This window comes from Oryza sativa, chromosome 8 (assembly GCF_034140825.1).
Source record: "Oryza sativa Japonica Group chromosome 8, ASM3414082v1".
NCBI lineage: Eukaryota > Viridiplantae > Streptophyta > Magnoliopsida > Poales > Poaceae > Oryza > Oryza sativa.
The window spans coordinates 7,963,519-7,979,732 of NC_089042.1; the positions used below are offsets into that span (position 1 = coordinate 7,963,519).

Consider the following 16,214-nt stretch of genomic DNA (forward strand, 5'->3'; position numbering starts at 1 on the left):
GAAAGCACGACCAATTCATCGCGCTCGTCTTAGAATAAATCTATTTTACCTCCCTCATCTCTTTAGAGCGTGACTTATATGGCTTAAAATAAGCCCATTTTACATCCTTCATTTCTTTGGACCGTGCCTTGGAATAAGTCTATTTTGCTTCCCTGGTTGTCGTGCCCGTCGTGCTGAGGAAAAGGCCCAGACACAGCCCATTGGTCAGGCCGGGCCGGCAGAGGCCCAACAACAATCGGGCCATGCCGTGCCTGGACCAGGCCAAATCTCCATGCCGTGGGCCGGGCCGTCGGGCCGTAGGCCTTTTGGCCAACAGTAACGTGCCGACGCTCCTGCCACACCGACACCAGGGGCCCACATACGCACGCACCTCGCACGTGAGCTAACCCATTCTCCTCTCGTCTCCGCGGCATCTGACATCTCTCCTCCCCCGTCCCTATCCCCTTCGCCCTTCGTCGTCGTCGTCGTCGTCGTTCGTCCCAATCTCCGCATCCCTCCATTCCCCCCTCCTCCTCGATGGCTCGCCTCCTCGCGCAAACCCTAACCCTAACCCTAGCCCGCCCGGCTGCGGCGGCGGCGGCGCCCCTCCTCCCTCTCCGCGGCCTCGCCACCAAGGTCGAGGTCATCGAGATCGACCTCGCCGAGGACGACGACTCCTCCGCCTCCACCTCGGGCCCCGCCTCCTCCCCCGCGTCGGTGGAGGTGGTCGGGGTCAGGCGCCTGGAGGAGGCGATCCACGGCGTCATGGTGCGCCGCGCGGCGCCCGACTGGCTCCCCTTCGTCCCCGGGGGCTCGTTCTGGGTTCCCCCCATGCGGCGGCCCCACGGGGTCGCGGACCTCGTCGGCCGGATCGCGGCGGCGGCGTCCGGGGCCGACGCGGAGGTGGTGGCCGGAGGGCTCGCGTACGAGCCGGAGGTGTACGCGCCCATGACGGAGGAGGAGGCGCTCTCCTTCTCCACCGCGCGGGGCTGGCCGTCGGCCTCCTACTTCGTCGAAGGTGAGCCGCTGGCCTCGGCTGGCCGAGATCTTGGATTCCCAGCTCGGGTTATGCAGAATTAATTGATTTTTGTTTTGTGGATTCGAATCAAGAACATTATTAGCGCACCACATCCGTTTCTGTGTTTGGTATTCATTGTGGACCATCATTTTTTAAGCTACACCTATTGAACTGGATTACATTATTTAGCTACAACTATTGAGCTGAATTCTTAGACCAAATTGCAATGTTGTAGTATGCCAATCTATACAATTCAGATAACTATGCTCTAGTAACTACAACCTGTGTCCAGGTGCATACCTAGAAACAGCTACATTTCTGGGACGGGTAGAACGATATCTTGCTACAAGAATTTTTAGAAGCAGTTTTAAAATTCTGTTAGGTTTGTTACCTGTATGTTGTTTCGAGTTTCTACAATACAAAAGAGTAAGGGCATTCAGCATTGGCACATTCTTTAGTCATGTGCCATCATGCCTGTTCTATTTGTCCAATTTATCCATTGCCTACCTCGGTACTTTTCTGGACGGAGGTAGTAATATCTTGCTACAATAATTTTTAGAAGCAATTTTTAATTTCTGTTAGGTTTGTTACCTGTCTGTTGTTTTGAGTCTCTACAATACAAAAGAGTAAGGGCATTCAACACTGGCACATTCTTCATCATGTGCCATGGTGCCTGTTCTGTTCGATTTATCCATTGCCTACCTCGGTGCTTTTGTACTTGCATGTGCAGTTACTCTCTTGTGACTCACGACACCATATTATACTATTTGTATGGACTCTTTGATATGTTATTCTAGGTTTGATGGCTTGCACTTATTAAAATCACCCTTTAAATCACAATTAAATACCCTAGACATGGATATTTGTAATTCTCTTTTGGAGATCTCTCTTATTTTATCACCAACTCATTTGCATGTGCGCCCTAAATTACTAGGTAATCTAGGGATATATCATGCAAATATTGTGTGGCAGGGGGGAAATATGAAGCTAAATTTGATATCCATATAGCACTTGTGCAAATGATACACTATAGATCTTTATTCGCTTGCACATGAAAGATGAATTGTGATGGCATGTCTTGAAACAGTGTTGGCAAACAATGTTCCTCTTTTGTTAATTACTCTGTTTTGCACTTTTAGGTCTTTGTAGTTCCATCATCTAGAAAATATAGCACAAAAATCTATATGGTGATTTAAAAACTAAGAATTGAACTTATAGTAAGGTGCAGACGTGCAGTAGTTCATAGGCAAACATTAAACCATTGTAGTTGATTTGTTTACTTCAGGACATTACTTGTGTATTCCGTACAAAACATGAATTGGTAAATTGTGTTAGTAATGGCTGTAGAGTTTACATTGTACCCTTGCAGTGTCTATGCCATGTGGTCTATATTACATTCTTCCCTTCCAGTGTCTATACCATTTGGTCTATATAGATTCTTCAGAAGTACATCACCTTCTATTATATATTCTAGGCATGAATATTTATCTTGTTGATTTTTTTTCTCAAGGCATTATTCTATTATATATTCCTGACCCTGTGTGCCAACACTGATCAACACAACATATCAGTTTCACTGAACAAATAGTATATAGAGTTGACATATCTTTCTCCCCAATAATTTGTTATGTTTTTTCCCTGTTGTTCCATGTGCATGCATTTCAAAACCTTGTTGAAGATTATTATTCTTGGCCATTTTTATTTGAGATTTAGCTTAATTTGTCACCTGACTAATTAATTATTTTCAAAGGGAAATTCCCACATACCAAGAAGAAGTCAAGGAAACGTGCAACCCGCACTGATGAGGAAGAAAGCTGATTGGCTAATGCTCCATTGCCAAGGGGAAGGTGATTTCTTTTTCTAGGAATTGCTTTATGTAAGTGTGGTGTTTATACTTATAACAATCAAAATCACTAATCGGTGGTCATACAAGGCTTAGCCTCTACAAGGGCCTCCCTGTGGCTCTGATAAGTGTGAGGGTACATGAGCACTGTCCAATGCACCTGGACAGGGAAGTTAATGATGAAATTGTCAGCAATGGCCACATTTCCTTATCAATTTCCATTGGAGATTTCATACATGATCGTATTGGATGGCTACTTGTGTTTGAAAACAATGTGAAGTGGGTAAAGATAGTAACTTTGAGATCTTTTAAGCATAACATCAACTTTTCAACATACATGTCTATATATATCAGTACCAGTATGAGAACAGTTACTTTTACTGTGGAAGTTCATAATTGGAACTTGGAAGTAATAATAATTTGCAGTCATTAAAGAACCAACTTTCGCCAGGCATATATAGTGTAGGTTTCTACTAGGAGTGAAGGAAAACTTCAAAGCCATACTTTGATGTTTGCTACTAGGGCTCTTGGAATAAATAACATGCAGCATATGGAAAGGTTCCTGAGAACCTTTGTCCTTCAATGCACCTCTTACTACGTTATGCCGATGTACGTAGTGGCTAGTGTTATCCTGTTAGGTTATTGTAATATACCATAATGCAGGGTAATACAGATGGATATTGCAGTGCACCAGTCTGGTGGTGTTCACATTTAGCTGACAAAATAAAACACTGCTTGGATCAAACATTTGTTCCTTTTATCAAACCAGACGTAGATACAGAGAACATGATGCTGCTCTTTTAAAGGGCAAATGCAATGCTTAGGATATCCTAATTACTGGTTATTGGTCCCTGCACTGCTGCCCTCTTATGATGTTTTTTAACATTTTTATAGTTGCTACCTGTTAGCCAATGATATGGACTCATGTAATGCATATTTGTAATTTGTATTGCAGTATAAAATCAAAATATTTTGCAGGGTAACTATGACAATACCAATGTTTGAAAGTTTGGCGTGCCTCATGTTGCCGCATCATACAACAAGGATGGAGCAACTTAGGTTGCTCCTATTTGCATGGGCATGTGGTGGTAACCACCTTGTCAGAAACAATGTAAACAATAAACAGTGAGTTTCCAGGTTGACAAGGCCATGTTTTGGACAAGGCTGAAACTAGTTAGTTCTTGACTACTAAACAAAGTTTGAGGCAAGACTGGTGATTCTGATAGACTTGGGTCACTAGTTAGATTTCTCATTGATTTCCATAAACTCTTTACTTTCTCCTAAATCCTTGCAATTGGGCATATCCTGTAAAAATGAATTTGCACACATAAAACTTGTTTGAACATTCAGTCAGTAGTTCGTACCCAGCTCTTCAGTCCCGCTGGGATTTTATCTGAATCTATCATTGAGCTAAAAACTTGGGTCAATGGTTAAATTTGTCTTAAATTTTAAAAACTCTGGTGCCTTGTACAATTTTTGATTGCAGAGCCTGTAAAAATGTAGGCTACACGCAGACAGCCTTGTTTCCTCTGGGAATTCACCTGTTTGTTTGCTTGTGTCCTTACTATGTGCTCCAAAAACTATGATTCGGCTAAAAGAAATTCTTTTTCTGCAGGCTTCTACAAGAAAAGGTTGTTCAGGGTTACACGTCTCTGCTATGACCAATGTACATATGGATGACGGCAAGGACCCAAGTGCTAATTAATCACCCCACCCCTTGCACTATGAAGATAATCTGTTGCAACTGCTATGATTGGGTTGCAATCTGTATATTTCACTCAGAAGCTGTAGTGTTATTGTATCGACCAGCCCTTGTGCCATAGCCTTGGTTCACGGTAATAAAACATGGAGGGAGAAGCTGGATGCTTGTGTTTGTGTTCTGCAACAGCCATAGAAAATGGAACACTAGCTGGAATCCAACAAGGACTGTGGATGGCTCTTTGTGCCAAGAAAAAAAAAAGAATGTTTGCAAAGCGCTGAGATAAAAACATCTACTTCCATCTCCAGTCTTGAATTTGTTTCCATATAAAACTGCATGTTGTAATGTCATATTTGACTTGTTGAGACCTAAAAGGTCAACTGTATGTGCATTTGGTGGACATGGCCTGCGAAGCAAATTTGATTACATTCTAAATTTATAGCTGGGAATGCCTCATCTATAAGAGAGAGCTGCTGTCAAGTGAGCATATGAATGTAACTGGTTGGTTGCTTCCTACGGCACTCACTATTTGATTATGTATGTGCGATTTGATATTAATGTTGGGTTTTAAGTGCTGGATCTGAAGTGTTCGTCCAAGAGCAGGTGGAAACCATGTTGGATAAATCAGGCTTCAAGTCGGAGCAAGAATGCACTAAAGTCCATTTGAAGGTCTAGTTGTCATGGTCGTATTGCATAATTGCATCAAAATTATATAGTCTATGACTGGAGCTGTTTCCATTTCTTGTCAAAAACAAAAGTTATCACTGACCTGCCCTGTGGCCTCATGATACTGGTATGTTTGCATATCTGAACTGATTGCGTGTGTCCGGTCCAAATTCTCTGTTGAATGTAGCAAGAAACACGAGTCACCCTCGCGAAAAAGAGATTTGATTTCTTGCCTTTTGACTATAGATTTCATATCAGATACACGGATAAGATATTCTAAACAACATGATCAGTTGTTCCTTTAAAGAAAAACGAAAGGGCATGATTGCATCATTGCTTTCCAGGATCTACCATAATCAAGAGTCATTGGGTGTTAAAGCCTGTATTGTACATCCATGGCACATGCTGCTCCCTACTTGCAGCACAACCTCACTTTCAGAAAAAAAAAATAAAAGGGAGGAGAAGAAAACAAAGGACAAAACTTGCATTGTGGTGCACTTAATACCGTCGCTAACAACGTCATTAAGTGTTGTACTGAGCCCCACTAACTCACCATGTGCCGTGTACTTAAAGATACAAAAAAAATAAAAAGACCATTAAGGCAGTAAGTGATCAAGACTTGCTACCTAGTAGAGCTGCCTCTCAGTCTCTTACCAAAGTGCACATCATGTATGAATTCAGATCACCACCTAGGCACCTAGCTAGGACCCTAGCCTAGAGAGTTTATATACATGGTCCTCAAATGACAAGAGGCCAAAACTGAAGTTAGTTAATTGGGGATCATTTGATGGTTTCTTTTTTTCTATTAATTTCTGTTTTTAGGGATAATGGATGCATTCATGTGTATCTTGTCAGCATAATGTTGATTGTGAGTTTCTGATCGTGTGTAGTTTGTTGAAGTTGATGCCAAATTAGGTGGTACCAACCAAAGGCATGAGAAAGAGAGAGAGGGAGAGGGAGGGTTGCTGGTGGGCTCACAGCGAAAAACATGTGAGCTTAGGAATCCTCCTGACTGAAAACATGGCAGCTTGGAGCTTCCAAAGTTTGTTGTCTCATGAATTTGTTGTGTCCATTGATCACCACAGCAGCATTCACCACCTATTTATGGGCTAACGCCCTTGGCAGCACACCGGCTACGCAGCGCAGTGAGTACATTGGCTGTGTACATCCGTGTTGGACGTAGAAACCGGTTTTAAATGTATTATTAAAAAAAGGGAATTTCGGACATTATGCCATTTGCCGTATTGCCACTTGTATTCCAGCTTCCGAAATATGCATTAGCTCAATTCTTCCATAGACTAGGCTCACATACACATAGCTCCACTCCCTACTCATGTGTAATATGTCGAATGCAATTCACTCACTAAATATCAAATTCGTATTGCTCACTCAATACACGTTTTTTATACTAGTCGTAGGTGATGGCGACTATGATATATGAGCTAGAGCTATTTGCGGAAGCGTTTGAATGCATATATCCAACGCATTTGTCCGTACAACAATAACATAACATATTAGCATTAGTTCTTACACAAAATACGCCAAATATACATAGTGTCATACATGGATCGAATGTTATTTGAATGCTATTTATATGGTGCGATCGCTAAAGCTACTAGTTTTTAAGCTATGAGTGCAGCCCTGTTCTTTGTAGATTAATTGCTACGAATTATTTGCAGATTATTCACGTCATGTTTCTAAAAATACGATTTGTCCATTAACTTTCTAAATCAATATTGCTCAGACCACTTGTTCAATGTGCCCTCTCAAAATAGGATAATGATAGATGGAAACTGAGTTTAACAATTAGTCGATGGCACAAATGAATAAATTAAATATTAGAAGTTGATAAGTTGATTTAAAAAATTTTAAGAAAATTATTGGAGGAATTTTTTTGCGAAAACATAACGTTTATGAGTTTGAAAAGTGTGGCGGAGATCATCTATAATCTGTAAACTACTGAGAACGTACCACCTAATCTATTGGTTAGGTTTACAATAAATCATATTTAATTTATTATAAACATATCATTCATTAGCTTTCATCCGCATTTCATCCATATCAAATGGGCCCTAGTTTCTAAGCTACTAGGGAGATACTTGAAATCAAAATCACAACTAAAAACATTATTTAAACATATGTTACATACCCTCTCTACTTTTAGGTATGTTAATGGTAACAATTATAACGACTTAACGATGTTTTATATTGTATCCTTTCCTTTGTTTTCCCACTCATTGGATAACAATCTACTAGCTATCCTTATCCCAGTAGGAGTTGTTACATTTTATACTAATGGAAATCAGCATTAGCTGACAACAGGCTAGTGACACTGTGACAGAGAGTGATTCTTGGTCTGTTGTAGGGAGAGAATTCAGAGATTCATGTCCCTTCCTCCCTCAATTTTGTTGTACCTTAATTTCTTTGTTTATTATTACTACCAATTATTTTCTCCATCGTCTCCCCATATGATGCTTCTCTGAAATTGACATGAGACATCTCTTAGGCTCACAAGACACTTCAGCTTCACTCTTCTTTTTGGCTTTAGTTTAAATGCAAGAGTTTTACAGGAAATAACTCAAAAACTCCATTTAAATGGAGGAATAAATATCATTCAAACCAAACATAGGAATGAACTGGAAAAATATCACAAAACGGACGCACAGGAATATCAAACTTTAAGAGGGTTGGCAACTAACTCCACATGGCGTCCAATCAATCATATCTGATCCTTATGGAAGAAAAAGAAGATGTCATAAACAGAGAATAAAATGAAAGTTGCCTGATGTCTGCTCTTTTATATCACCAATGTACTCACCTTAGGCTCACAATAAAATGCAAAAGAAACTATGCGATTTTCTCAATGGTTTGGTTTAATATCGTACAAAGATCATGGAATTATATTATGTATGAAATATATATAACATGGGAATGAAATTTTACAATGAAATGCACATAAAATTGAAACTGGAACAATTTATAACACTTCTGGAATTCTTCACAACAAAAACTTGTGAACTCTATTCCACTGAGAATCCCCAAACAGCTCCATGGTAAAACTAAAGCCATCCATGTTACAAGTATCCAAAGCCCAACAGAAGAGAAAAAAAACAGAGAAAAATACATAAAACACTATACAACCAATGCATAATCACAACCTGCATTTGCACATCCTTTTCAACTCTAACATCCCACAAAATAAATCCAGGGATTTCGACAGGCATTCTCTTTCTCAGCATGTTTGATGTATCTTCGTGCCAGTCGAGATGGGTTCAGATGGATGAACAATCATCAACACACTGTCGTTCCTTTGAACAACCCCCATAATACAAACTCTGCTGCCCTCCTTGATGTATCTGCAATTCTGCATGTAAATGTGCATGTGAAATGATTTCATATAACTCCAAAATTCAGAACAAATAAGAGTACCCTTTTTTTAGGAACATTATACGATCATCACTTAAAACATTCCTTTCTCGTAGCCGTTTCAGGATCTCAGGACGTCCTTGTTATCCGGATTTATGTCAGTAACAACAGATTCATCAACATTAGAGGTTACCCGTGCCCCATATCCTTTTCTGACCAATGCTCGCCGTCCAGATTGGAAATCAGAAATGTAGAAATCGACAGCATGTCGCCACAATCATAGCAAGGAAAATGTGAGATTGCAGGGTTTATGTTGGGAAGAATTATAGCAGTTTGCATTCTTCAATAAAATCCTCATGGCATTAAACACTAGCGCACTGTGAGATCTCATCATCTTGATAATAATCAAATTTCCAGTTGAAGAGAAACTCACCTCCATTGACCCGAGTCCCAAGTTAAATTAATCTGCAATGCTCAGCATTAGCAGCTTTTGATACCCATCCCCTGTAGGCTGTACTCATACAGGCAAGTCCAATGTACAAACATCTTGGAACCCTTTGAAATGAGGACTCGACGGGAAAATTTCCATAAGTAACAACCTGTGAAGATATGCTAGTTGTTAACGATGTGAAAAATAAAGCATATTGCTAAAAGGCAATCCAAGTTTCTATAACCACAAGATTACTGTCAAAAGAAAATATATTATGAGAAGAAATCATGTTAGTGTCAAGTACAGGTTAGTAGAGTTACCTGCTTGTGAAACTAACCTATATGATCAAAGCATCCATGTGCCTAGAAGTTTGTTCTTGTTTCTAATTAATATCAATATTATTACTACAGATGACCATCTAAAGTATTTTGTGAAACCTACAAATCAAAACTGCTCAGCAGAACGATGGAGCAAAATCAATATTTCTGACAGTCACACCCCAGTAACTTTCATGCACTGTCCATCTTTTGCTGTTCTAAGATCAGAATCAGGATAGCGACTGATGAACAAAATCATGCCTCTTGTTCCTCAGTAAATTAATATTCCAAATCGCAATTGCAGCGACAGAAACAAAGTATCACCACCACAAACTACCAGCAATATAGGATTATGAACAGCGCCAAGAATGAATCCACCTGCTATGAAACACCATCACAAAGAGAAGAACAACCATATATCCAGAGAATTGACTTCGGAATGCTGCCCTTGATTGAGTAACCATCTTCTACATTCAGATTTGTAACAGCCCGGCTGTGAGCAAAAGAGGTCGCACCACCAGATGAACTCATAGGTCCAGAGGAGATAGGTACTGATGTGATTAGCCTAGTTTTTTTTTTTTTTGCGATGATGTGATTAGCCTAGTTGTAGGAAGAACGGGAGATAAAGGGCCAGATGACTTCTTTCCTAGTTCTGCCAGAGGAATCAAATTCTCAATAGTTGCAACCAATGGCATTTGAAACTGGTCGAGAGTTGAAACCAGCACCACCAAATGAAGTATACTTCATTTCTTGAAGGTTGATTGCCTAGAGGACCAGATTCCCACTACTTTTCAATGTGGAGGTCAAACATTTTTACAGCTCTCCAGATTTATCATTTTCTTAGCTAGTGGGATGGAAACTGTGAACCTATGTTCTGAACCAATAAAATTCAACTATACCTTGAGAATGCATGTAAGCAAGCAATACTACTGTCAAGTTTTTAAGCACATCACCAACAATGTCATATACAACCAACACCTTCCTTGTCTCAGCACCTAAAACAGAACAAACGAAATTAAATCACATAAATAAAAAAGAATGGAAAAATCGGTTAACATAGCACATGTGGGATGCAGGATGCAAAATTCGGAAAATACCACCCAAAAAAATAGTCTACTTTGCTGGATACCACCGGCGCCGCGAGCTTGAGCTTGAGCCTGCCATCCCCTTCTCCATTCAACGCTGGCTCGTCACTCGTCTAACACAGGTCGTCGATGGTCAATCATCTAGCAGAAAGAACAGGAGGGGATTAGGCATTGCCGGGAGTAGTCAAATCAGAAGATGCAAAACACACTAGATTTGATTACATGGAGATGGTTGCATTTGGATTCTTTTTCTTTGTACTCCCTAGAGTCAGAATGCCAGATTCAGAACCAAAATCACCAAACCAAGAAAACAAACTAGCACAAATTCATCTGAAGAACACAAATCAAGGGATTGTCCAAGATCCATACTACACTCCAATGTGGACTCAATTTCTTGACAACAACATACATACCAGCCCATGCCCTAATCCCATCTCTCTCTCTCTCTCTTCTTGCCCTCGATCGGCCGCGCATCTCTTCTCGCCGCTGCTCGTCCCTCCCTCTCCTCCTGGAGGAGAAAGCGTCCGAGGAAGGAGAACAAACTTCCCCAATTGAAGGGTATTTCGGTCCTTTCAATTCAACGTTCTGTGGAAAGCTGTGGTATTTTCCGAACAAATTAGCGCGCGTCAAGAGTCTCAAGTGCCAGATTTTTTTTTCTTTCTATTTACCGAATTGGACATCCTACCGAATTTATTAAGGGTTCGTTGGAACCATACCACTCTAATTTTTCAAAATTTGAGATATGCCACCCGTATCTCAATGACATGTATGACCCACATGAGTCAATGATATATGGGTCAGGGTGGCATATCACAAATTTTGGAATGGTTCAAATTTTCCCATTTATTTTATTAAACCATGTTCTGCCAAGTTTCCCAATTATGGACGATTAAATATGACCCAAGATTGATTCAAGGTAGAACCAAAGGGCATGTTAAAAGTAGAGCATGATATAGGACCTCTTTAGTCCAATCTGAGACTATTCTCTTACCAACTTAAAATGATAAAAGATTCTAACCATTAATATACTGAAATTTTTTTCTTATATTTCTTTCACTTTTTCCATCATTTTTCTTTTATAGACACTATGAGTCGATATTAAGCCGTTGTTGTGCATAACAATGATGTTTCTTAAAAAAAACAACGATGTTTCTCTCTCTTCCATATCAGCAAACTTATCTTGTTAACGAGTTCGGCAGCTGAACATAGAGAGGAGATTTGTCTAGTTCTTCGTGCACACGCTTCCCGAACTACTAAACGATGTGTTTTTTTGCAAAAAAAAATCTATAGAAAAGTTGTTTTAAGAAATCATATTAATTCTTTTTTGAAATTTAAAATAGTTAATACTCAATTAATCATTCGCTAATGGCTCACCTTGTTTTGTGTATCTTCTCCATCCTCTTTTTTCCTTCTATACTCCCTCCCTATAGTTTGACTAAGAGTATAGTATTGATTGTCGTTGCACTCCCTCCGTCTCATATGATTTTTTTTCTCGGTAAAACTTTTTTACGTTTGACTAACTTTATAGAAAAATTTAGCAACATCTCTAATACCAAATTAGTTTCATTAAATATAACATTGAATATATTTTGATAACATGTTTGTTTTGTATTGAAAATGTTGCTATATTTTTCTACAAACTTAAAAACATTTAACTAGAAAAAAAACTTATAATATAAAATGGAGGGAGTACATGCCCTACTCAATGCTACTTAGTGTAAGCCTGGGTTGCAAGCAGTGGTAAGCTATCACACGCTCCATATTGTTTTAGCGTGTTGGTCAGGAATAACGTGGGTGCGGCTTAAAGAATCACCGATTGCAATCCCCGGTTCACAAATGATGTTTCTTCTATAAAAACCTGGTAGGAACCATCATGTAAAATAATATAGTTTTAACTCTTTTTTATCGGTTGTAGTCGTGTGACCGGGTTGAAACTACTTACCACTCTCAAATGGTTCCTACCAGGTAGGAACAGAGCATTTAATCCTTATTATATGTTAAAATACAAATCACGGATGTCATAACACATGTTTAGATTAAACTTTCGTCGTAGAAGCACCAATAACGGTTTGATAAATGTGTTTTAAGATATCACACATTATTACAAATTTACAATAGAGAATATTTACTTCTCTCCAATGAAAGTTAACGGAAAGAGGACCCTAGCATGTGGTATTAGTGGTGCAAACACCACATTTATGGGTGGTGTAGAAAATAAGGTGGGTTCCACGGGGAAAAAGCCGTTCCTCTTCAACCTCCCCATGACCCTTGGCATGCGAGAAAGTTTCCATCGCTACCTTATATCTCTTTATCCCTACCACCTGAATCTAGCAATAATTGGTCCATGTATCCCGCTTCCTCACACTTACAGGGCATCCATGTTGTATCATTACTCCTAAAATCCTATACTTCTCATGCCTAGCATTTGTTGGAAATTTGGTCATAATTCGGCATATTTTAATCCAAAATAACAAGATAATAATCATGATATTTACAATAGGATTTGATCCAGTGATAGTGGTGAATGTAATCAACATGAGCATGCTTAACGTTGAATAAGCATCAACAATCACATAATGACACAATGTTGACATTGCGATGAACATTAACAGTAAAACTTCTAATTGAAATAATGTAATAAGGTTATACCCCAAGAATGGTCCTCCGCTGGAGTTTGAGGCAGTATTGCCTCCGTTGGTGTTGACGGGAGTCTCCTTCTCCTTGTCTCCAGTGTTCGACATGTTGGTGAAGATGAAGTAGATGTTGACGAACAGTGAGTAGTCGCGCCTTGCGCTCCCCAAAAACCTGATCGCCCGCCCGTCTGTGCAAACGTCGCAGCAACGCGTGGTTTCGGAGGCCTACTCTCCCAACGCGTGTGCACACACTCGTCGGGATGGGATTACCGTAGCAGCAACAACTTTTTAAAATGGATGAAAGTGTGTCTTCTTTTTCTCGCGGGAGATCAAATCCATTCCCATTTTATAAGAGGAATGGAAGATGAAAAGTAAGAGTCATGGAATAGGAAGAGGAATGGAGCAACTAATTGTCATCAACTAGCCATGAACCATCCTCCACTACACAACCATCAACCAACAATCAATTAAGAGTAATTGATGTAAGTTACCAATGGAATAGGAAGAGGAATAGAGCAACTAATTGTCATCAACTAGCCATGAACCATCCTCCACTACACAACCATCAACCATCCATCAATTAGGACTAATTGATATAAGTTACCAATTCCTTAATCAAATGGATTAATTCTCAAAACTCTTCATCCCATTGATATCCCATAGAAGAATGAATTCACATGAATTCCTAGCATAATGAGCCTTGGAATTTATTTGATTTAATTGATTTAAATGGATTAATTACCCAATTAAATCTAACAATCCCCACCAAATTTCAAGGCTCATGAGAATGCTCTCTATTCCATAGCAGCTTTTATATACCAGTGTTTCGGTGAAGACTGTTAAGTTGAACTTTCACCTAGAAAAGGAGCTACACCTGACCACAACTGAACAATGGACTATGCCTTGAATTGTCAGTCTTGTGCAGTTAGGTTTCACTCAATTCCATAACTGAAACTAGGCAACCATTAGTATTCCCTCGGGTTGGAGCTTATAAGTCATACTCCAGGCCTTTCATGAGTATCTAGAGATCACCCAAATCTCATAGACTGTGACTAGCAGTCGAACTCATATAGGTGTGTTCCTTCTAAGATGTTCTGCAGGTCAACATCTCTGCTTGGAAAAGCCACTCGGATCACATTAAGACATAAGCCATCCTACCATGCAGGAAAGAAGAGAAGCACATCATGAAAATGAGCCCTTTTCAAGGGTCTCTTCTCTCAGTCACACAATAGTTTGTTTCACCATCCAAATTCACGGGATCTCCGATCATAATGGACAGGTTTCCACTATTATGCAACCTTAGGTGGGTATCAAGCCCATTTCCCTCGATGCACTGTCTATCACATTACGTGGTAGCCCCTTGGTAAACTGATCTGCCAGATTTCTAGCCGTTTGGACATAGTCCAATGCTATCACTCCGGAGTTTTTCTGCTTTCTGACAGATTTCAGTCTTCTCTTGATGTGTCTAGATGACTTCATGTTGTCCTTTGAACTGTTCACTTTAATAATCACTGTTTGATTATCGCAGTTCATTAGGATAGCTGGCACTGGTTTTTCAACCACCGGCAAATCCATCAGGAGTTCACGAAGCCACTCGGCCTCAACTGTCGCAGTATCTAGTGCTGTAAGTTCTGCTTCCATTGTTGACCTCGTTAAGATGGTCTGCTTGCAAGACTTCCAGGAAACAGCGCCACCTCCAAGTGTGAACACATATCCACTTGTGGCTTTTATCTCATCAGCATCAGATATCCAGTTTGAGTCACTATACCCTTCTAGTACTTTTGGATACCCGGTATAGTGAATTCCATAGCTCATAGTACCCTTTAGATAGCGCATTACTCTTTCCAGAGCCTGCCAATGATCATCTCCCGGATTTGAGACAAACCGGCTCAGCTTGCTTACAGCAAATGAGATGTCAGGCCTCGTTGCGCTAGCCAAGTACATCAATGAACCAATGATTTGAGAGTATCTCAGCTGATCCCTTGCTATTCTTCGGTTTTTCCTTAATAGCACGCTGGGATCATAAGGAGTAGGAGCTGGCTTGCAGTCACTATATCCAAAGCGACTCAAAACCTTGTCCACATAGTGGGATTGCACAAGTGTAATCCCACCCTCATCTCCTCTTTGTAGTTTGATGTTAAGAATAACATCAGCCTCTCCCAAATCTTTCATTTCAAAACTCTTGGACAGATAGTCTTTGACCTCCTCAATCAGATTAAGGCTGGTCCCAAAGATCAGTATGTCATCGACATATAAGCACAAGATCACCCCTTCTCCCCCACCATAGCGATAGTATACACATTTGTCAGCTTCGTTCACAACAAAGCCTGCAGATGTAAGCGTGGTGTCAAACTTCTCATGCCATTGCTTAGGTGCTTGCTTGAGGCCATACAAGGATTTCAATAGTTTACACACCATTCCCTCCTGACCTTCTAGTACATACCCGTCTGGTTGATCCATATAGATCTCCTCCTCCAGCTCTCCGTTTAGGAAAGCTGTCTTAACGTCCATCTGATGGACGAGAAGACCATGAGAGGCTGCCAGAGCAAGTAGTACTCGAATCGTGGTCAAGCGAGCAACTGGTGAGTATGTGTCGAAGAAGTCCTCGCCTTCCTTTTGGGTATAACCCTTGGCCACAAGCCTTGCCTTGTACTTTTCGATTGTACCATCAGGCCTAAGCTTTTTCTTGAAAACCCATTTGCATCCTACGGGCTTGCACCCATATGGACGCTCAACGACTTCCCAAGTACCATTAGACATAATCGAGTCCATTTCACTGCGTACTGCTTCCTTCCAGTAGTCAGCGTCAGGAGATGAATATGCCTCTTCTATGGTTCTTGGGGTGTCATCCACGAGGTATACAATGTAGTCATCTCCAAAGGATTTTGCAACCCTTTGTCTCTTACTCTTGCGAGTATCTACAATGTTGTCCTCCTCAGGATTTTCCTCAGGCGTTTGATCATTGTGTTCTATCGGTGCAAAGTGCTCATGGGGCATGACAGTTTCTTTACTAGAAGTGCTAGGTGTATATTTCATAGGAAATTCATTCTCAAAGAATGTAGCATCTCTGGACTCAAGAATTGTACCAACATGCATGTCGGGTACTCCAGAGTTTACTATTAAGAATCTATAACCCACACTGTGGATAGCATAACCAAGAAACACACAATCAACAGTT

The 16,214-nt window shown here is 40.4% G+C and overlaps 1 protein-coding gene and 2 long non-coding RNA genes across 5 annotated transcripts; 1 reads left to right on the forward strand and 2 right to left on the reverse strand.

Annotated features, from left to right (window-relative positions):
* Positions 1-389: 389 nt before the first annotated feature.
* Positions 390-5,097, forward strand: LOC4344991 (uncharacterized). Of its 3 annotated transcripts, none has more exons than XR_001548363.3 (4): positions 390-997; positions 2,748-2,844; positions 3,819-3,965; positions 4,456-5,097. XR_001548363.3 is itself a non-coding variant. In XM_015795088.3 (3 exons), the coding sequence occupies exons 1-2, from the start codon at positions 517-519 to the stop codon at positions 2,813-2,815; spliced, it is 549 nt and encodes a 182-aa protein (XP_015650574.1). In that variant the 5' UTR covers positions 390-516; the 3' UTR covers positions 2,816-2,844; positions 4,456-5,097. The 3 variants fall into 3 exon arrangements, 1 of the variants encoding a protein (XP_015650574.1); XR_001548364.3 differs by having other exon boundaries at positions 3,819-3,928; XM_015795088.3 differs by lacking the exon at positions 3,819-3,965.
* A 3,066-nt stretch (positions 5,098-8,163) lies between these two features.
* LOC136351452 (uncharacterized) lies at positions 8,164-9,657 on the reverse strand. The gene is made up of 2 exons (XR_010734568.1): positions 9,005-9,657; positions 8,164-8,783 (listed from the first exon to the last, which is right to left on the reverse strand). It is a non-coding gene; the product is annotated as an uncharacterized lncRNA (long non-coding RNA).
* A 515-nt stretch (positions 9,658-10,172) lies between these two features.
* LOC107278479 (uncharacterized) lies at positions 10,173-10,913 on the reverse strand. The gene is made up of 3 exons (XR_003243824.2): positions 10,817-10,913; positions 10,416-10,544; positions 10,173-10,313 (listed from the first exon to the last, which is right to left on the reverse strand). It is a non-coding gene; the product is annotated as an uncharacterized lncRNA (long non-coding RNA).
* Positions 10,914-16,214: the final 5,301 nt, after the last annotated feature.

Coding starts and splice junctions, on each gene's coding strand:
- LOC4344991 (XM_015795088.3), top strand. CDS start 517: ATGGCTCGCCTCCTCGCGCAAACCCTAACCCTAACCCTAGCCCGCCCG. Junction 998..2,747: donor GGCCTCCTACTTCGTCGAAG/GTGAGCCGCTGG, acceptor TTATTTTCAAAG/GGAAATTCCCACATACCAAG.